The sequence below is a fragment of the Plecotus auritus genome (genome assembly GCF_963455305.1).
Source record: "Plecotus auritus genome assembly, chromosome: 4".
NCBI classification, from domain to species: Eukaryota; Metazoa; Chordata; class Mammalia; order Chiroptera; family Vespertilionidae; genus Plecotus; species Plecotus auritus.
In genome coordinates this window covers 138,028,841-138,050,372 of record NC_137775.1, presented here as the reverse complement: position 1 = coordinate 138,050,372, position 21,532 = coordinate 138,028,841, and the positions used below count along the sequence as shown (strand labels likewise).

General features: G+C 50.3%; 1 protein-coding gene across 1 annotated transcript; it reads left to right on the top strand.

Annotated features, from left to right (window-relative positions):
• Nucleotides 1-7,080: 7,080 nt before the first annotated feature.
• Nucleotides 7,081-21,491, top strand: TRPV6 (transient receptor potential cation channel subfamily V member 6; the record flags this gene model as incomplete). The annotated part of the gene is made up of 15 exons (XM_080667126.1): nucleotides 7,081-7,328; nucleotides 14,426-14,523; nucleotides 14,684-14,806; nucleotides 15,250-15,387; nucleotides 15,657-15,755; nucleotides 15,905-16,080; nucleotides 16,813-16,959; nucleotides 17,041-17,253; nucleotides 17,719-17,805; nucleotides 17,894-17,970; nucleotides 18,214-18,379; nucleotides 18,733-18,799; nucleotides 19,170-19,438; nucleotides 20,455-20,561; nucleotides 20,776-21,491. 15 exons carry the CDS (start codon nucleotides 7,081-7,083, stop codon nucleotides 21,050-21,052), a joined length of 2,292 nt encoding a protein of 763 aa, XP_080523252.1. The 3' UTR covers nucleotides 21,053-21,491.
• Between the last annotated feature and the right edge of the window lie 41 nt (nucleotides 21,492-21,532).

Below are 21,532 nucleotides of genomic sequence, written 5' to 3'. Positions count from 1 at the left end.
CTTGGGCACATTCGCAAGAGCTAAGGACCCAGAAGGACCCATGCCTATGAATTAAAAAGTCTATGGACTCTTGGGACAATGTCAGAACACAGATACATGTGCATGCACACCTCCCTGTTCTAAAACATTGCTATGACCCACTGATTCATTTCACATAAAATATACCAAGCAGTAGCATATGTTAAAAATGCAAACATGCATACCTGGGAAGGTGGGAACTGGCTGCAGGGTACCCTTTGTCATGGCCTCTGCCCTGTCTTGTGCCCTGTTTCCAACTCAGCTCCTCAGCTATCTTTCTCTCCACTGTCCCCAGATCTTATCAAAAAGCATGGAGGAGAACCTGAAAAGCCTCCAGCTCCTCAGTCAGTGGGCGCTGAAGAGTTGCCTGAGGATGGGGAGCCTGATGCAGCAGAGCTCTGCCGCTCCCGCCTACAGAACTTGGAGTGCCCCGTTGCCCATTGACACTGCTCTAGTCCTGGCCCCTGCTCCTATTCTCTTGAGCAGCCCTTGCTGGAACATGTCCTGCCACCAAATGCCAGCTCCCTCTCTATCTGTACCAGGGAGTAGTAACCCCCACATCTGAGACAAAGGAGATGGCATCCCCTAGGCCCGTGGTCGGCAAACCGCGGCTCGCGAGCCACATGCGGCTCTTTGGCCCCTTGAGTGTGGCTCTTCCACAAAATACCACGGCCTGGGCGAGTCTATCTTGAAGAAGTGGCGTTAGAAGAAGTTTAAGTTTAAAAAATTTGGCTCTCAAAAGGAATTTCCATCGTTGTACTGTTGATATTTGGCTCTGTTTACTAATGAGTTTGCCCACCACTGAGGGCAGACACACAAGCCCTCAGCCTGAGGGCAGTGGTCGGCAAACTCATTAGTCAACAGAGCCAAATATCAACAGTACAACGATTGAAATTCCTTTTGAGAGCCAAATTTTTTAAACTTAAACTTCTTCTAACGCCACTTCTTCAAGATAGACTCGCCCAGGCCGTGGTATTTTGTGGAAGAGCCACACTCAAGGGGCCAAAGAGCCGCATGTGGCTCGCGAGCCGCGGTTTGCTGACCACTGCCCTGGGCCAAGTGGAAAGAGGCCTAAGGCCTCAGTTGACTCCAGCCCTTAAAGTCCTGGGCAGCCAAGGGGATCTTAAGTCAGTTTCAGCCTTCTCCAACCCTTCAGCCCTGTGTTCTGCTGGGGCCATGAAGGCAGAACCGCACAGCCTCTGAGAAGCCCTCTGACCCCCTACCCCTTTCTAGGAGAAGGGGCAGTCCTCTGAGCCCCACTCACATGTGTGGAGTCATACTGCAGTACGGAACAGTAATAGCACCCATTTCTAAGTGTGGACTCAAGGGTCTAGGGCAGGGGTGGGCAAACTTTTTGACTCGAGGACCACAATGGGTTCTTAAACTGGACCGGAGGGTCGGAACAAAAGCATGGATGGAGTGTTTGTGTGAACTAATATAAATTCAAAGTAAAGGAGCGGAGGGGAGAGCAAGAGAACAGGATAGAACAGCCGGATCCGGCCCGTGGGCCATAGTTTGCCCACGGCTGGTCTAGGGGCAGGCCAGGAATTTGCTCTCTGGCCCACCAACCAAGACTGGTACCTGTGTCCATTTTTAACCCTAAACTCCCTGGAAGCCCTTTGAGGTGGTGGCTGTGTCCCTTATGCACTGTGACATTTCCATGTCTTACTGGCAACCACACAACTCAGGGAAAGGAGTGCCTGGGAGCAGAGAAGCAGGAGGGCAGCACTGAGGGACACTGCCAGCAAGACCCCTCTCCCTGTAGCTTGTGTTCTGCTGGGGCCATGAAGGCAGAACAGCACAGCCTCTGAGAAGCTCTCACCCAGCAGCCACTGCCCAGTCTCACTCCAGGCTGAGGGCTTGTGTCTCTGCTCTGGAACCACTGCAAGCCCCAGAATCTGTGGAAGGCCACTTCTCAATTTACAGAACTTTTCTTAAATTTAGAAGAATTGGAGTAACTTCCTTGCTATCCTCTTTGGCTTAAATTTGTCTTTGGATTTGAATGCTTGACCCCAGGAAAGAGGAGCTGGAGTGCCAGATTCCTGGTCTTTCCAGTTTAGAAAAGGCTCTGGGCAGGTAGGCATACAGGAGCCAAGGCCTGCCTGTCTCTGTTTTCCCCCTTGGTTTTGTGTCACATGAATTGCTGGAGAGTTTCAGATGATTATTTAATTTTTATATATTGTATAAATTTTAATAATTTAAATTGTATATACAGCCAAAGAAAAACCTGCATTAACAATTGGAAAAACAAAATTAAAAAAAAGCATGGTGGGCCTGAAGCTGCTAGGCAGTGCCCCCCGTGGTGTGAGCACTCAGGCAGGCTCAGGGACAACCATGGAGAGGCTGTAGGAAATGAGGATGAGGGCAAAGGGCTGGAGTATAGTTCCCACCTGGGATGAGGAAAGGGGGCCAGGGCTAAGGTCACATTTGGGGGGAAAGGGCATGAGAGTTTTGCAACAGTTTAGACCTCCTGGTCTGCGGCAGCTTAAGTGCCTGTGTGTACATAGGGGTCACTGTGACTTGCAGTCCTCAGCATCACAAGGTGTTTGAGCTGAAAAGGAGTGTGGAGAGTTTCTCGCACCAGCTGCCATCCAGGTGGCCACAGGCCCAGGAGCTGCAGTCACCATTCCCCCAAGGCCCTGGGCAGTATGGTGACCCGCGTGTTTGTGCATATGTGCCTGCAGGTGTGTGCGCACATGTGTCACATTCTCTGCTGATCTGACATTGCTCCTGTGCAGGCTGTATGAGCTGGCACACAGGCTTGTTAACCCCGTGACTAGAACAAACTCTAGCCCTAGCCAGTTTGGCTCAGTGTATAGAGCTTTGGTCTGCGGACTTAAGGGTCCTGGGTTCAATTCCGGTCAAGGGCACATGCCTGGGTTGCAGGCTCGATCCCCAGGAGGCAGCCAATCAATGATTCCCTCTCATCATTGATGTTTCTATCTCTCTCTTCCTCTCCCTTCCTCTCTGAAATCAATAAAAAAAAAAAAAAAATCATTAGAACAAACTCCAGGCTGAGTGAGCAGTGGCTGTGACCTCGCTGCCCCGAGCGGCTCTGTCATCACAGCCCCTTGGCCTGTCCAGCCTGTGCTCTCTTGACAGCAGAGCTAAAGGACACCCTCAAAGAGGGTGTGGGGAGCAGGAATGGGGTGACGCAGTAAGCTGCACAAGGAAACAAAGAGGCAGAGAGGAGAGAAAAGACAAAGAAACCAGGGTTCCACAGAGAGACCACTCAGAGCCCTGGACACAGACACACACACCCACTATATCACACACCACAACTACACACACAGCATCCATCACACCACACACACACACACACACACACACACACACCCCACAACCACACAGCATCCATCACACATCACACACCCCATACACACACACCATAGCACACACCACAACCACACACACAGCATCCATCACACCACACACACACACACACATACACACACACCATATCACACATCATAACCACACACTCAGCATCCATCACACATCACACACCCCATGACACATACACCATAGCACACACCACAATCACACACACAGCATCCATCACACACCACATACCCCATATATACACACACACTTCACACACACACACACACACCCCACATCATACACCGCAACCACACCTGCATGCATAGAAATCCCACATGTGCCAGCTCAGAACTAAGACCAGGGGAGCAGATACAATTACAGAGACAGAGGCCTGAGCAAGAAAAAAACAGAGAAACAGAAAGACTTAGAACAAATGAAAAGAGGGATAAAACCAGAACAAAATATATGAATACACTTTTTTGCCCTAAATCATTGTTTTTCAATGGAGAGTGATTTTTCCCTCCAGTGGACAACAGTCAATGTCTAAAGACATTCTTGATTGTCACCCTTGAGCCAAGGGAATGCTCCTGTCACCCAGTGAATGGCAGCTAAACATCCTACAATGCTGGCAGCCCCCACACTACAGAGCTTTCTGTTCCAAGGTATCAAGAGTGTCCAGGTTGAGAAACGGTGCCCCAAATGCAGGAATCAGTAGGCAACTTCTCAGCCCCAATCTGGCTGTGCCCCAGCCCTGTTTGTACCAACACACGCATACACATGTCATCTCTCTGACCCCCTTCAGCCCCTGTGGGTGTGGCCCTCAGAGGAGGCCAGTCAGACTCTGGTTGACCCTCCCCCCAGGCTCCTTCATTGAATCCTGAGGACCTAACTTTTGCTTAGAGTTCAAGCTCAGCCTGAGGCAGGAAGAACCTGTTTCAGACCCAGTCAACAATGACCCTCCAGTCCTCCCTCCCCCATAGGCCTTGACCTCTTCATTCCTCTAAAACTAAGTCGGAGATTGACTGCCATCAGGTCAGGGCAGACTGGATGACAGCCACCGCAAGTCGTATGCTCATCTTTATAGGTGGGACCATCAAGAGGGACAGTGACTTGCCCAGAGTCATAAAGGTTTTCTTAAATTTTGAGTCTGGGCAAGGGGACTTGGAGAGGGTGTGATGGCAAGTCTCACCAGATGAGGCTAGCAACTGTGACCATCCCATCCTCCCCCTCAGCCCCTGCACCTACAGCCTCCTGTGTTTGGACACTCGAGTCTGGGACTCTGGATTGCAGAACCAACTGAGTTTTCCCTTTTGGGAGGTGCTGCCCAGCATGGCCTTGGCGTGGGCCAGGTTAGCCTGCCATACTCCTCAGAGTGGGCCACACTCCAGTACAGCTCCCTGTCCCCTCGGAGGCCATAATCCCAGGAGGGTACAGGGAATGTGGCTTTAAAATGTGAGAGGACCCATGTAGGTAATGTCACGCACCCAGTGGCCCACCTTTGCCCACCGTCCAAACATATAATGTTGTGTCCAAGAGGTGAGAGGACACTGTTGGTAGAAGCTAGTATCTGGTAAACTGCCTCCTCCCCTCCAGCCCTCCACACCAATTTTCAGTCTGTTTGCAATTTCCCATTTGTCCTGGTGACCCATACATGGCAGCACCAGGTGGCAGAGGAAAAGGAAGTCTGGGATGACTGATTTCTCCTGTAGCCTTCCTCCCCCATATGCAAACACGGGATTGCCTTGTTCTCTCCCCCAACAGGGACTGCCCTGGGGGCTTTGGCTGGAGCCCAGCAGGACAGAGAAGGTGGGTGGTTCACCAGGCAGACAAACACAGGCTTAATGGGCACAAAGGTCCTGGGTTCAAGGTTTGGGTTCTAGCACCTTCCCCCCACCCAGCCCGAACCCACTGACCCTGGATGGGTGGGGAAGGCAGCTAATCGAACGGCACTGTTTGCTCAGGGCGCTCTGGCCTGGCCCTGGGCCAACGCAGGAGCCTTGCTTCCCTTTCATTTTGAGAGTGACCTTCCTCTACCCGCCCACAGAGATACCCCGCCCTGCACCTAAGCTGTGCTTCTCTCCCCATACATCCCCTCTCTCTGCCTCTCTCTATCTGCCCCGCCCCCTCTCTCTCTCTGAATCAGGCATACATAGAAAAAAAATTTTTTAAGTTGGTGGGTGGCCCCCACACACCTGGGACTCTGAGTACCCAGGTGCCAGGCCAGTGGGTCTCTGGCTCGCTGTGGGACTTTGCATACGCCACGGCCTCTGTTTATTCCCAACATAAAAAATGAAGTAACCGATCTTCATGATGGCTCCCGGCTCGCACATGGCAGAGTTCTGTGTGTGGGACCAGGATGGGCTGTGCTCTCTGCAATCTTCCATCACTGTGACTGCAGCTCCCTTTCCTCCTGGAACTCAGTAGGAATGAGGGCGTGTGGTAGGGTAGAGAGATGTGGCTTCTGCATCAAGCCAGTGGGTCTGAATCTGGCCTCAGTCACTGAATGGCTGTGTGGCCCTGGGTGATCTACTTTGCCACTTTGAGCTTTGCTTTTCCCCCTTTGGTACAATGCAGGTAATAAATATCCCTCATAGGTATGACAAAAGCCTACCTGGGACCACTTAGCTAAGGGCTTAGCAGGCAATAGCAAGCAGGTGAATAAACACTGTGTCCACTGGAGGTTGCCAGAGAAAGAATTTGCAATACTTGGGCAAACTTACACTAAAAAATGTTCTTTGTTGTTTATCTGAAATTCAACTTGAACTGGCATCCTGTATTTTATTTGGCTCCCCACTACATATATGTCATGTTGTGGAGCGTCTTGAGGTCCAGAGTGGGGCTGCAAACTCTGTGCAGGGGCCAGGTCCAGCCACAACTCCATGTTGTGTCTGAGTTCATGAACCCAGAATGGATTTTACATCTTAAAGGGACTGGAAGAAGAAGAAGAAGAAGAAGAAGAAGAAGAAGAAGAAGAAGGAGGAGGAGGAGGAGGAGGAGGAGGAGGAGGAGGAGGAGGAGGAGGAGGAGGAGGAGGAGGAGAAGAAGAAAAAGAATGTGCATCAGACTGTATGCTGGGGCTTGAAAGTCTAAAATATTTGCCTTTACTCTCTTGGCCCCTTACAGGAACAGTTTGCTGACCCCCAATAGGTGAGTAGACTAAGAGTTCTCAACACTGTATACCTATACTAGGCCGGTGGGAGATTAAATTGGAAGAGTCAAGAAAAGCTAAGTCCCAAGCATGGACACACAGGAAAGGGTGGGGGGAAACTGAAGGACAGGACCTGTGAGAAAGGTAGGCTCACTCCCTTGCTCACTTGAGGGGCCCTCAACCCCCAAAGGCCTGCCTGACCCCTCCCTCCTCCCTCACTGCCTGAGTCTCTCAGCCTCGTTTGACCCTCCCAAACCTTTCTATAAAAGGTGAGCATGTGTCCCAAAGTCCAAGGGAGATCTCTCCAGTCTCTATGAAGGGCTCCCTTCCCTGGACTGGCCTGGGGGCAGGGAGCCAGGCCAAGGTGAAGGAGTTTACGCAAGGCCCCAGGTGGCAGGCAAGGCTGCTGGCCTGTCTCTTTAAATCTCAGGTAATTTGGGAGGAGGGAGGGAGTTTGCGCTTTGAGGAGCTCCTGCCTGAGGAGCCCAATGAGGGAGTCCCAGCTCTGCCAAGAGTAACAAACTCAGAGCCCTCTGCAGTCTGGCTGGGGCAACTCCCCGAGACTCCTGTGCGGGCCAGGGAGGTAGGAGATGGGACCTCTGCAGGGAGAGGGCAGACCGGCCCTTGGGGAGACCAATGTGGCCCCAAGGCGGAGTTCAGTCGGGGTCTGGTCTCTGCCTCAGCCCTACAAGGAGCCTGTGCTACAGGACATGGGGTTGCCACTGCCCAAGAAGACGGGCCTCATTCTCTGCCTGTGGAGAAAGTTCTGCAGATGGTTCCAGAGACAGGAGTCCTGGGCACAGAGCCGAGATGAGCAGAACCTGCTGCAGCAGAAGAGGTAAGCCTCCAACTGCTGCTGCCACCAACCCCCCCCACCCAGGTGTCCCTCACCTCCTTCCCCTTTCCTCAGTCCTCCTCCCCCTTCTCCTTCTCCGTCTTTGTGTGGCACTTCTGTCTGGACAGACTGTACTCCACGCCTGGCCCCTTGGGAGCATTTTGTCTCAAGAGTCTTGGCCTGCGGGGCCCCAGGGTTCCAGGTGGAAGAGGAGGGCTGGCGTGCACACAGGTCTCACTATCTGTAAGATCCAAGTCAGTTATGCAGCTTCTTGGGAGTGCAGCTGATGCTTGAACGATGTGGGGGTTAGGGAAGCTGAAGGGTGCAGCCAAAAAGCCATAAATAACTGATGTCGGCCCTCCACATACAAGGATTCTCAACCGCCAATTGACCGTTGAGTGGGTTTCAGCTGCCAGGGTCAATTGAGCTGTGCTTATCAATTGAATGAAAAATATCCATTGGGAAAAAAATCTGCTTATAGGTGGATCCCCATAGTTCAAACCCACGGTGTTCAAGGGTCCACTGTACTTTCCTAATGGCGAGGCAACTTGCTGGGTCTTGGAGAGATTGTGATATCCACTAGAGGTGTGCTGGTGGGTCAGAGCAATGCCTTATATCTCTACTCCCTGCCCCTTGAACAGTCTCTCAGGCAGAAACATATAGCACATATACGTAGGCATGTGGGAATGAATGAATGAATGAATGAGAGGATCTGCAAATGCTAGGAACCCCCAAAGAAGCCCATATGTGATCGTGGTTATCATTCCTGTGCATTAACTGCATCAGCCATTGATGGGAGGGTCTGAAGATGAACAGCTGGGACCCAGCCTAGAATCCATGATTCTCTATTGGGGAAGAGGGTGCTGAAAACTGGCTAAAATATACTTAGGACCCATGCTCACCCACTCCCTCATCAAGATTGTGGCATTTGAGAGGCTCTAGAGTTTGAGCCCTAAAGAAATTTTACTTGTTGCTTCCAGCCCCTGAAAATGTCCCCACCCATCATCCCTGGCAGCTTAGAGTTGGGAGCTGGGGATATGGAGGAAGCTTGAAGCCATCCCAGTGTGTAGTCTCCTTCCAAAGTCTCCATGGATTGCCCCACCCAGGCAGTGGCATGCCTGAAGGAAATCCTCCTGTTGGGGTTTCCCTGGGCTCCTAAGAAGGCAGATAATATGTCTATTCATAGGGGAAAGCATAAACTTTTTGTGTCCATGTGCCAATGAAGGGGCTTCCTGAACCTGACCAGGAGGGAGAAGGCTAAGAGGTCATATAGAGCCCCTGTGGGTTTTCTTCTTTAGCTCAAGGATTCTGGGCTGGGATGCGCCCCTTTTTCCCCCAGTTTTGGCTTCCCATCTCTCACATCAGCCACCCACCTCTGTCCCCCAGGCCTGGGAGAGTTGGGGCTGAGCACATGTTTGGCTGATGACATCTTGAGGCAACAGAATGGTGTTGTTGTTGCAGACAAGGCCATCACTGGTCCCACTCATCCCCTTCCCACTCTTAGGACCCCAGGGCTGGGAGCCAGACACAGAGCGCAAAAAGGCCTAGGGTTTCGGAAGGAGTGGCGGAAGTTCCCTGTGTGCCCAAGCGAGGCGCAGACAAAGTCTCAGAAAGGACCACAGCCTGGCTGCGAGTGGGCTGCTTCCACCTGTCCTTTCTGTTCTGTTTCTTCTTAAGACCATCTGGGGGTCTCCTCCTGTATCTCAGACTACAAAGGTCTGATGTCACCACTTTGAGGGGTTCCCTTCCATTCCTGATCTCCCTGCCTCATTCCACAACTCCTTGGCTCTCTTCTTCCCAACCAGGAGCCAGGAGTATTGACTGTCCTCTGGGTGGCCCTGAAATAACCAGGAAGGGGAGAGGATGAGGCTGTGCAGTCACCTAGCTTAAGGGGAGATGCAGGTAATTAGATAAATACCAGACATCCATGGACACGAGGACAATTTAGTCAGGTCAGGGGGTGCACTGATGGAAGAAAGTAGCCAAAAATGTTACCAGAACCCATCTTATCTCAGAGTCCCCAGTCTAACTGTGGGAGGGAGGGCTTTATCCCCTGTGAAGGAGGCAGGCCCAGAGAAAGCAAGCAGTGACCTTGGGGATTTGTGCCCAGGGCTCAGAGGGGACTGGGGGGATTCCACGGGGTGTAGCACCATCCATTGAGGAGGGAGGGCTTTCTGGTCTCTCCAGGATGATGGGGAACCCAGCATTCTTCTCAGTGGGCTTTCTTTTTAAAAATATTTGTATTGATTTCAGAGAGGAAGAAAGAGGGAGAGTGATAGAAACATCAATGATGAGAGAGAATCACTGATTGGCTGCCTCCTGCACGTCCCTCACTGGAGATCGAGCCGAGCCTGCAACCCCGGCATGTGTCCTGACCGGAAATTGAACTGTGATCTCCTGGTTCTTAGGTCAACGCTCAACCACTGAACCACACCAGCTGGGCACGGTGGACTTTTCTTGTATCTCAGTCATGCAGCCCACTCTGGGTCAATCCCTGTCGTTGCCATTCAAGCTGAACTCTCCCCTTTCTCCTGAACTGTCTCTCCCTGGACCTTAAGTTGACTTTCCTGATGTTCAGTGCCCTAAACATTCATTGAGCAGAAACTACTCTGCTAGATTTTTAGAAAATGAACATGGTTCCTTCCCTGCTCTCTGGGAGCTCAGATTCTCATGGGTGAAATAGATCAATATGCATCTATTTGTCAATGCTTGGAGAGCTTCAAAAAAGGGTGTGGACAGTGCCATGGAGCATAGAGGAGGACGCTTTGGTGTCTGATTTCAGCTGGTGTGGGGTGTGCTGGGCAGCTTCCAGAGGCTGTCTAACCTAACCCTTACACCTGGCCCCCTTGCTGGCACAGTCTCCCTCCCACTAGTTTACGGGAAGGCAATGAACACTGAAGGTTCTCCTCTGTTTAGATAGATACCTGTAAATATATGTGAACTGACGTGTCCATGAAAAGCAAGCCTTGGGACTTCCCAGCAGCATTTCCGGACTCCCTGCCTCAGTAAACACACGCACATGCGTCCTTGCAGACACACGGGGCTACCGACATGCTTGATGGGGTTCTGGCAGATAGAAAGGTGGCCCGACTCCAAGTCTGGAAACAGCCACTTTCCTGGAAGCTTTGAACCTCATTCCATTGTCAGGAACTTGACCTAGAGGGAGGTGACCCATGAGTGGCCAGTGCGTGTCTCCTCCCCATACGCGGCTGCAGTTTCCTTCATCTGTGGTCACTGCTCTGGGCTGCCCCCTCCCCCTGGGAAAAGTCATAAAACTTGAAGAACCACATAATTTAGTGGTGAGTGCCTAAGGCTAGGTTCTTGGTGAAGCATTCTGCCTTTAACTCTGTGTGATCTTCCAGCCATGATTTGGCTCTGCTGCCTCAGTTTCCTTTACTGAAAAGTGAGAGCATTATTCAAACTGTGTGGCAGGGCTGTAAGGAGCAAGAGGGATCATAAGCGAGATGCTGCTTTGGAAGCTGAAAAGCACATTTGACACATGGGATTATTGTGATAAAATCCACACAGTAAAAGAGCACCTCCCGTGATGGCAGGAACTTAGAGGGGCTGTCAATTTCCTCCTGTCAGAAACATATTCATTCTGGAACTGAACTCTGAGCCACCGTGTTGTCTATGCCCTGCCCTTCCCAAATGACAGCCTCCATGCCTCCTGTGAGAGGGTGCTTGTGGCAAAACCAGTGAAACCCACGCAGGTCCATACAGTCCCTTGTGCCTCTTCTAATCCCATTTCAAATGCTGATTAACACTGAGAATGGGGACAGAGAAATGACAAATAGGGCGCTCGTCCCAGCTCTGCCTCTGACTTGTTAGGACAAGTCACCTCAGACTCCAGGCCTCTTTCTCCATCTGTTGCATGAACAGATTAAACTAGTTTTCTAGGGACTACCCTGCTCTAAAATCCTGATCTGAATTCTCCTGCAGATGCTCTTGATCCTGCCTTGTTTCCCAGCAACCAAATACAAAACTCCACCTGTGCACCCTGCGCACACATGAGCATGCACACACACACACAGGTAGACACATACACACATGCTCAAGAATGAAGGGGAGAGCACATGTGGTGGGAACTGGGAGAAGTGGGAGATTCTCACTTGGTGGCCAGAGGGAACCCCAAGGGGGAGATCTGTGATTTGTTTATGAAGAATGTGCTAGGTTGTATGCCAGAGACCTTGTAATGGGGTTTGCACCAGTCTAATGTAGAACTATTTATCAATTTGATAAATAATTGTCCCACAAAATAAAACATTCTAAGTCCTGCAGATACCTTTCATAAGGTCATAATTGCAGATTTGCTCTATAATTTTTTGTTGCTACTTAATCAGTGGGTGCTTAAAAGGCTTCACCTTTTTGTTTAATGATGTGTAAGAAAACATGTATGCATAGGGCATTTCTCATCCTTTTGAATGTGAAACATTCTCTCTAAAAGATGGCTTATGAATAATTATACCTCTAAGTTGGGGTTTCTCTACCTTGGCACTGTTGACATGATGGGCAGGAAAATACTTTATTATGGTAAGCTGCTTATATAAGATGCTTAACAACATTCCATCCTCCAACCACCGAAAGAAAATAGTACCTCCTTCCCCAGTTGCACCAATCAAAAATGTCTCCAGACATTGCCAGGTTCCTTGGGGAGGGACCCAGGGATCACCCCTTTTTGAGAACCCTTGCTCTAAACTACTGTTTGTAACTAGGGGATTCCAGAAGTATTGTGAAGTATTCTGCTAAACAAAGTGACATTTTTCCCCTGGAAGGGAGAGAGTATAATCTAACCATTCAAATGGGAAGATACTTCTTCCTCCTCTTCCTGCCCTGGGGAGGTGTCTGGCAGCTATCTAGTGAAGATGTATAGAGTTTGCTCCAGATCTAAACTTCTGAGCTGGATTGCTATTAAAGAAATGACCAGTGTTTCAGGCATAAGAATCTTTGGATGGGTCTGCTTTTGCGCCTTTTTTATGGGATTCAAGGATAGTCGGGTGTTTGGGGGGACCCCCTTCCCGCCAAAAATGTGAGCAAGGGCTTTCTCTGCTGTCCCCTGGTGGTCCTATGATGCTATTGCAAGTAACGGCTCTGCCTGATCCCCTCAGAACCATTGACAGTTGCCCCCCTTTTTGCTGGATTCTGGAGTTTCCCAACCAGAGGAGGCCAGTTCTCTACAAACCCTGCTGGGTTGGGTTCTAACCCGGTTCTTCACGCAGAGTGTAGTCTGACTGTGCTTGACAGATAAGTCTAGGACACTGAGTTAAATTGCTATTTCCGATAATATGTTGTTCATATAAGTTTGTCACAAACACTGCATGGGACAAACTTACACTAAAAATTATTTGTTGTGTGTCTAAAATTCAAATGGAACTGAGCATCTCATATTTTTACTTGGTAGACCTGGGAAGCCGGTGTCAGACAGCAGTTCCAGATTGTGAGAGGGATGTCCAACTGCCAGTTTAGGCCTGATCCCTGTGGAGAGGGTATAGGCTGGGCTGAGGGCCACCTGCCCCCCAAGTGCATGAATTTCATACACTGGGCCTCTAATAAAGATAATAAGAAGGGACAGTGAGGTCACACCATCTTTTAGCACTGCTCCTTATTCACTCATCCTACAGAGAGTGTGGATGGCTAATGTAGGGGGGGGGCCTTATTCTAGGAACACGAAAGAGACAATTATTGGGGTGGTAGGGTACATATCAGGTGATAGCAGGGCATGGCACAGGTGGTGAGCCCAAAATTCTGGGTGGGAGATGTAAGTGGAAGGAAAAGAGCATGGAAAAGTGTTGCCCAGAAACTGTAAAGGGTCCCTTCTCCTTGGGCATTTAAAGACCCATAGAACTTTTGTAAACTGTGATTGCATTTGCCATTTAAAGAGAGTATCTTGGCAGCATCAAAATTTGCATTGGGGGTAAACAGGGTGTGGGGAGACTAGTTAGGAGAGTACTAATCTTGGGCTAGAGAATGAGAACATGAATTAATGAAGAGCAGACAGGATGAGTAGGTAGAGACTGAATGGAGAGAGAATGAGATGATGAATTGGCAGGGCCAGGGAGCTGCCTATGTGGCATGAGGGGGCTGAGGCTAGCATTCTGGGAGATGTGTCTGGGGCTCATTCTTCCTCTCCCATTGCCCTCCTACCCCCAGCACTGGAGTGGGTTTCCTGCCACCACCAGGTGTGTGAGCACCTTTCTGGCTCTCTTTGTCACATAATTGGCCATCTCTGAATAAACAGGGTTATTTCATTCACTTCCATTGAAAGACCCCATGGCTCTGGGCCGAGAGAGAGAATTGAATGAAAGGGGTCCCAAGTGTCTTAGTTGAAGTAAGTTTTAATAAAAAAAATTTTTTTTAAAATGTTTTTTAGTTCATTGTAGAAATTAAATTCAAGAGAGGATTTGAGGAGTCAGAGAAGATGATTTTTGCTTTAAACAAGTGAGAAATAGATAGGAAGTAGGAAGAGACTATAATCTGACTTAGGGGCTAGAAAAATAAAAAGGCTGCACTATTCCTTTTGGGTTGAGCCCTAAAGATGCTGGTACAGGGAGGGAAGAGCCAGGATCAAAGGGCTTCACTGAGAAGGTCGAGGAAACAGAGCACCATGCAACAGGAGAAAACCTGCTAACCTCTGCATGTTTACTTCCTCCACAAACAAGAGGGAGGAATGCTTTGTATTCGTTGTCCTTGAAAACAAGGCTTATCATGGAGTGTCATCTCAGGACACTCAGTGAGGGCTGAATCAGGGTTGTTCCAGAAGTCAATAGTTCAGGAGGTGAGCGAGTGCCTAAGTAGAGCTCCTCCCCTCCATGCCTGCTATGCAAACACATTCTGGTGCCCACAACCTAGCAGGGGTCGGGGTTGGGGGGGATATAGAAACCAGTCACTGAGTTTTGGGTTAATTAACTGGTCAGGAAAAAAAAAAAGAGAGATCAGGCAACTCTTTGCACTCCAAAGGCCTCACTTCCCTGACCAGGAACTTTGGGGTTCATTGTCACGGAGGTCCACGTGTTCATATACAATCAAGCAAAGTCCTCACCTGTCACGCCACCACTGGGCATGCTCACTGTTGATACCTTTCTGATCCCATTCCCTTGTAGGATCTTGGAGTGTCCTTTCCTTCTAGCTGCCAAAGAGAATGATGTCCAGACTCTCAACAAGCTGCTCAAGTATCAGGCCTGTGAGGTGCACCAAAGAGGTAAGAAAGGAGCAGAGCCCTCAGCATCCCGCTCTTTCTAGGTCAGCTGCATGTGAGTGGTTCCCGAGGATAGCCCAAGACCTTCTGTTGTGGGCCCCTAAGTCACTATTGTTCCCATTCCCCTGCCCTTAGAAGCCCCATGCCTCTTCTTTCTGTTCAGGAGCCATGGGGGAGACAGCGCTGCACATAGCGGCCCTCTATGACAACCTGGAGGCCGCCATGGTGCTGATGGAGGCTGCCCCAGAACTGGTCTTGGAGCCCATGACATCTGAGCTGTATGAGGGTGAGGAACCAGGGGCCAGGGATGGAGGGAAGGGGAGACCTGTTGGATATTTCAAGTTAGACTCTGTGATGGATAATTTGGGGAAACCAAAGAGGGAACCTGAGCCCCACTACTCTCTATTCCCTATTCAATTTCCCTTCTGCCTTGTCATCCTCATGGCATGGTATTAGAGCACCAACCCCCAAAATGGAGAGACCTAGAGAATGGGAAAAAAGGGGCAACAGCTGAGTACCCTGGGAACCTTGCCTGGCTCAAGGCTCCCTGTCTCCACCCCCCAGGCTGCCCTAGTATAGGATCATGTGTAGATATGGTATAAGACCTGGGAAATAGGAAGGGGGTGGGAGAGGAGTGGCTGGGACAATGATCAGGCCCATCCTTATCTACACATGACCCTACATAATCCTGGGGACAGACCCCATGACTGAGGGCTCTCTCTGAACCAGGTCAGACTGCACTGCACGTGGCCATCATGAACCAGAATGTGAACTTGGTACAAGCCCTGCTCGCCCATGGGGCCAGCGTCTCTGCCAGAGCTACAGGCACAGCTTTCCACCTCAGCCCCCACAACCATATCTACTTTGGTGAGAACCAGAGCCAGAACTGGGCAAGAGCCAGGGGAGGATGGGATGAGGAGAGCTCTGTGCCTGAGGGGGTGGGGTGGACTAGGGTTAGCCTTTATAGGGCTTAAGGCCAGAGCCCATTCCCCCAGGGCCTCTGCACCATCCCTGCCGCTGGTTCTGCTGACAAGTGTCCCCAAGTCCAGAGCTGAGCTGTGTGGAGGAACAGGCAGTCACTGGGGAGGTGCCCATCCCAGCCTGCACTCATGCCATGGAGCCCTCTGTCTCCCCAGGGGAGCACCCTTTGTCCTTTGCTGCCTGCGTGGGCAGTGAGGAGATCGTGCGTCTGCTCATTGAACATGGAGCTAACATCCGGGCCCAGGACTCTCTGGGTAAGCACTGGAGTGTGGAAAGGACCTGGGGGGCAGGAAGGGGATGGGAGAGTAGGGTCTGGGACAATGGTCAGGCCCACTGTGGGGTGGGCATGGGGACCGTCGGGGACTAGGGTCCAGTAGCCACATGATACTGGTATCCTCCCCAGGAAACACAGTGTTGCACATCCTCGTCTTCCAGCCCAACAAGACCTTTGCCTGCCAGATGTACAACCTGCTGCTGTCCTATGACGGGCGTGGGGGCCACCTGCAGTCCCTGGACCTTGTGCCCAATCACCAGGGTCTTATCCCCTTCAAGCTGGCTGGAGTGGAGGGCAACACTGTGGTGAGGGACACCTTCCAACCCCATGGTGTCCTTCTAATGACCCCATCCTATACTTCTAGCCCTTTGAGGAAATAGATGTAAACATTCATCCTTGATGCCTAGCTCCCATTTTCAGGTTCGAATTGTTTGCTCAGCCAGTCTCCCTTGTTCCTGATCCTTTCTTGCCCACTCTTTGCTGAGGTGTTGGAGGCTACAGTCTAGATCCCATGCTACGGTGGTTTGCAATGCCCACATCCACCCACACTTCCAGTCCACAGGCAGCAGCCCTCTAGACTTTCACCTCTTCCCAAGTTCTAGAGCAGGCGTCTTCAAACTATGGCCCACAGGCCACATGCGGCCCGCCGAGGACATTTATCCGGCCCGCTGGGTGCCGCTGCCTGTCCTGCTTAGCAGCCGACTCGTCCCGGGCCCACAATGCACATAGGAATTTGTTCATAGTTTTTTTTTTAAACTATAGTCCGGCCCTCCAATGGTCTGAGGGACAGTGAACTGGCCCCCTGTTTAAAAAGTTTGAGGACCCCTGTTCTAGAGGGAGTAAAGCAATCCAAGGGGTCAGAAAGCAATCCAGGGGTCAGTGTAAACATGGGTCTTTCTGCCCCAAAGGCTGTGATCATTAACTGAAGAGCAGCCTCCCTTTCCAGGGATGCTGTTCTCCTGGACCTGCTCCTCACTCCCACTCTGTGACCCTCCCCTTTACCAGTTCCTCCTAACTCTGTGTCCCCTCTCCCTAAGATGTTCAATCACCTGATGCAGAAGTGGAAGCACAGCCAGGGGACATTTGGGTTGACAACCTATACCCTCTATGATCTCACAGAGATCGATTCCTCGGGAGATGAGCCATCACTGCTGGAACTTATTGTCACCACCAAGAAGCGGGAGGTAAAAAGAGTTCAGGTCAGAGCTGCTGTGGAGGGACATCAGAGTCTCGGAGACACTTGTTCTGTTCTATTCCTGCTGCAGGCTCGCCAGATCCTAGACCAGACACCAGTGAAGGAGCTGGTGAGCCTCAAGTGGAAGAGATACGGGCGGCCCTACTTTTGCCTGCTGGGTGCCTTGTATGTGCTCTATATCATCTGCTTCACCATGTGCTGCATCTATCGCCCCCTGAAGCCCAGGACTGATAACCGCACACAGCCCAGGGACAACACCCTCCTGCAGCAGAAGCTCCTTCAGGTGACACACTAGAAGCAACTGAGTTTCTGGCCAGGATCCACTCTCTTCCCTTTCTCAGACTTGTTATCACTTGTCCTATAACCCACACTTTTCTCTTCACCCAGGTCTCAAACACATAGGCACAAACTCAAAATATACACATGCAGAAACACACATACACTCAAAGAGTGGAGTTGGAGCTAGTCAAACAGGTTAAAAAGAATGAAGCACTGGCTCACTTGGTTGGGCATCATATCTGCGCACTGAAAGATTGCCAGTTCAATTCCTGGTCAGTGAACATGCCCAAATTGATGGTTTGCTCTCAGATCAATGTTTCTCTCTCTCTCCCTTCCTTTCTCTAAAAGTCAATTTAAAAAAAATATATTTTTTAAAGGAAAAATCAAACAAGGGACTTTGACTTCTGACCAGGGGCAGGCAGGGCAGATGCATGAAAACCCTGAGTACTGACCATGTTTCTCTCCTCAGGAGGCCTATGTGACCCCTCAGGATGCTATCCGACTGGTGGGGGAACTGGTAACTGTCATTGGAGCTGTGTTCATCATGATTGTAGAGGTATGGTGTGGACTGGGCCTGGGGTGGACTGTCTGATCCAAGGTTCTAGCCTGAGCCCTGGTCAATAAGTGCCTTTGTGTTTCTCTAGATTCCAGACATCTTCAGGGTGGGGGTCACTCAATTCTTTGGACATACCATCCTTGGGGGGCCATTCCATGTCCTCATGTGAGTCTCCTTCCTCACTCCCATCCCTTCCCTCACTAGGGCTCCAGTTTTACCTCCTGGATTCCTGACCCCTACAGAACCTTAACCCCACAGAGCCCTCACAAGTGATGTGTGTGACCCTGTGTATTGAGCTTGCAAAGACTGAATCTGAGTGTGTGGGTCCTGTCTCAGTCACACTCTTGCTCTTGGGTTCCCAGGATAATCCCAGATCCCTCTCATCACATCTTCTCTGCTCTCCCCCAGCATCACCTATGCCTTCATGGTGCTGGTGACCATGGTGATGAGGCTCACCAACACCAGTGGGGAGGTGGTGCCCATGTCCTTCGCCCTGGTGCTGGGGTGGTGCAATGTCATGTACTTCGCGCGAGGATTCCAGATGCTGGGCCCCTTCACCATCATGATCCAGAAGGTTCGTGTCTCCCTTCACGCTTCCTAGAAAAAGGTCCTAGGAAAGAGGCTGCAAACATTTCTGTCAAGAGCCAGATAATAGATAATATCTTAGGCACTGAGAGCCACATTATGGTCTCTGTTGTATATTCTTTTCCTCCTCCTTCTCCCCCCTGCCCCCAAATCTTTAAAAATACAAAAACTATTCTTAGTTCAAGGGCCATACTAAAATAGGCCAAACAGATCTGGCCTACAACCATAGTTTGCCAGCCCTGTCTTATAGGGTGGAGCTGTGAGAATTTTCAGTTAGATCCTGTTCGAGGATGGGAGGAGCAGTGGCTCAAGCGACAGGTGTGTTCTCCCTTCCCTCTCTAGATGATTTTTGGTGACTTGATGAGATTCTGCTGGCTGATGGCTGTGGTCATCCTGGGCTTTACCTCAGGTAAATCATCTGTTCAGAATGGGGACCATGGGAGGGGGAGATTGAAGGATTTTAGAGAACACAGAACTGCTGGGATAAACTTGGGGAAAGGTAGGAGGCAGTGGAGGTAAGTGGGGCCATGGTATCTGAGGATGGGACATCCCTTGGAGATGAGGGAAAACTGGGAGTGTTCTGGAGAGCTGGCTCTTGGGATCAGGAGGATAAGCCACATGGAAAATATGGCAATATAAGAACCCAAAGTATGGAGTGATGAAGGGCTGGGATGGTGCTATGGAGATGAGGGAAATGGGCAGAGAAGAGCTGGATGGAGTTTGGTCATGTCCATGGTTACTCTAACCATGGTAACTCTCACCCCCCTTGGGTGGAGCAGCCTTCTATATCATCTTCCAGACAGAGAATCCCGATGAGCTGGGCCATTTCTACAATTACCCCATGGCACTGTTCAGCACCTTTGAGATGTTCCTCACCATCATCGATGGCCCTGCCAACTATGACGTGGATCTGCCCTTCATGTACAGCATCACCTATGCTGCCTTCGCCATCATTGCAACACTGCTCATGCTCAACCTCCTTATTGCCATGATGGGCGACACTCACTGGAGGGTGGCTCACGAGCGGGATGAGCTCTGGAGAGCTCAGGTGAGTCCCCTAGTGGCTGGGAGGGTTAGTGCGAGTAATTTCCTTCACAAAGACCAGGCCAAATTCAGATGGAAGCAGGATATTTTGACCCCACATGTTTGGGTAGTTTTTGCACAGTACACAGAATAATGCAGTGCATAGTAGAACTGGATTAGCAATACCACTGAACAAAACTGAAATAACTGGAAAGAATTCCTCACAGTTTGCTCAAAAATTAAAACATGCATTTTCTAAAGCAATAAAAATTAAAGAATAAAGCTAATAGTGGCTAAAATGGCATTCTGCAAATTTTGCTACTGAATAAAAACTGGAGTATCACATCTTTTTGGCAGTATTTCAGTCTTCAAAATTTGACCCAGGAAAATTTGACATGTTAAAAATAATGCCACAAAAACCCCCTTGTAGTAGCAGAAAATATCTTCAGAGCTATATGATGGGGACAAGAGGCCATTAAATGAATCAAATCATCACTTTAAAATATATGCAAAAAATAATTTATCTCAACAAAAATAATTCCCACAAAATAAAAATGGAAATTCTGAAAATTGGATAGCATTTAATGGTGCTGTGTAGAAAATAGAGTTTATAAGAAAAATGAAGTGGCTAAATGGGGTTTGCTCAGGAAAATATTTCTTTCCAGGCAAATGTATTGACATTAGATGTCTCAGTAGGATGTTTGCATTCATAAATGGCCTATACGTCTGTAGGGTCAAAATATCCTGTATCCTTGCTTTGCTCACCTTCCCATTATTCTTGGAGCAAAGTCACCAAACCCTTGCAGCATCAGCATGGTGCCAGGTCACTAGGCGTATAACTGTGAGGCTCACGTCCCATTGACAAAGCTGACATCACTATCCTCAGCTTAAGAGTGCTGTTTGTCCTCTAGGAAACCAGAGTTCCCGAGTTTCCTAGCGGCTGCTTAACTGTCATCCCTCTACCTGGCATCTTCCCTTATCCCTACACTTCATCTCAGTCTACACCCAGCCTCTTCCTATTTCCCCTGTCCCCACATGCAGGTTGTGGCCACCACAGTGATGCTGGAGCGGAAGTTGCCTCGCTGCCTGTGGCCTCGCTCGGGGATCTTTGGGGGAGATTACGGGCTGGGGGACCGCTGGTTCCTCCGGTGAGTGACAGTGAAGGGCTGAGCGTTCTTGTGATCTTAGGGGTCCTGTGCCCTTCCTAGTCCCCATGGCCTAGCTGCTGAGGGGCTGGGACCACCTGCCACACCAGCAGCAGACAAGGAAAAGGCCCATCATGGTGGGGTGGGATGTGCACAGGAGACAAGCAGATGTTGCCCATGGCCCTTGGCCACCTCACAAGTCATCTGTCCTCCCCAGGGTGGAAGACAAGCAGGACCTCTACCAGCAGCGAGCCCGGCACTATGCACGGGCCTTCTACAACCAGGGATCCGATGACTTGGACAAGGATTCAGAAAAACTCCAACCATGTCACCCCTCTGGCCCCAACTTGTCTCTTCCTACCCCCTCAGTGTCTCGAAGCACCTCCCGCAGCAGCACCAACTGGGAGAAACTTCGGCAAGGGACCCTGAAGACAGAATTGATGGGGGCGGTCAACAGGGGTCTGGAAGAGGAGGGCTTAGAATATCAGATCTGAGCGTGTGTTCTTGCTTAGGTTCCCAGCAGTTGCTTTTATGTTCCTGGGAACATTGCAAAACCAAAAATACCTAGAGGTCTAACCTCCCAGGTCAAGGGGGAAAGGAGTAGAATAGTTGGGAATCCCTGTGCCCAGGTCTCTATTCCTCACTAGGCTCTGGAGCAAACAGAAAGCTGGGAGGTGGCTGGTGCCCTGTTTTGGGCTTTAATGGAGTCCTCCTGCACTGTCACAGCAAAGCACTTTAAGGACAGGCTTGCCACCTTTGCACCCAGTCTCCACCCCATGTCAGAGCAGGAGGGGTGAACCCTGTCCAGGTGCTCTACGGAGTTTTGGGGAGGCGTGTGGAGAAAGTGTGTGAGTGGGGACAGACACTGCTCTGGAGTGACCCTGGTTGAGTCTTGTCACCTTCTATCTTCCAATAAATTGTTCCCTACTCTGCTCCCTGCTGTGCAGTGTCACCTTGGGGTGGGGGTGGGGGTG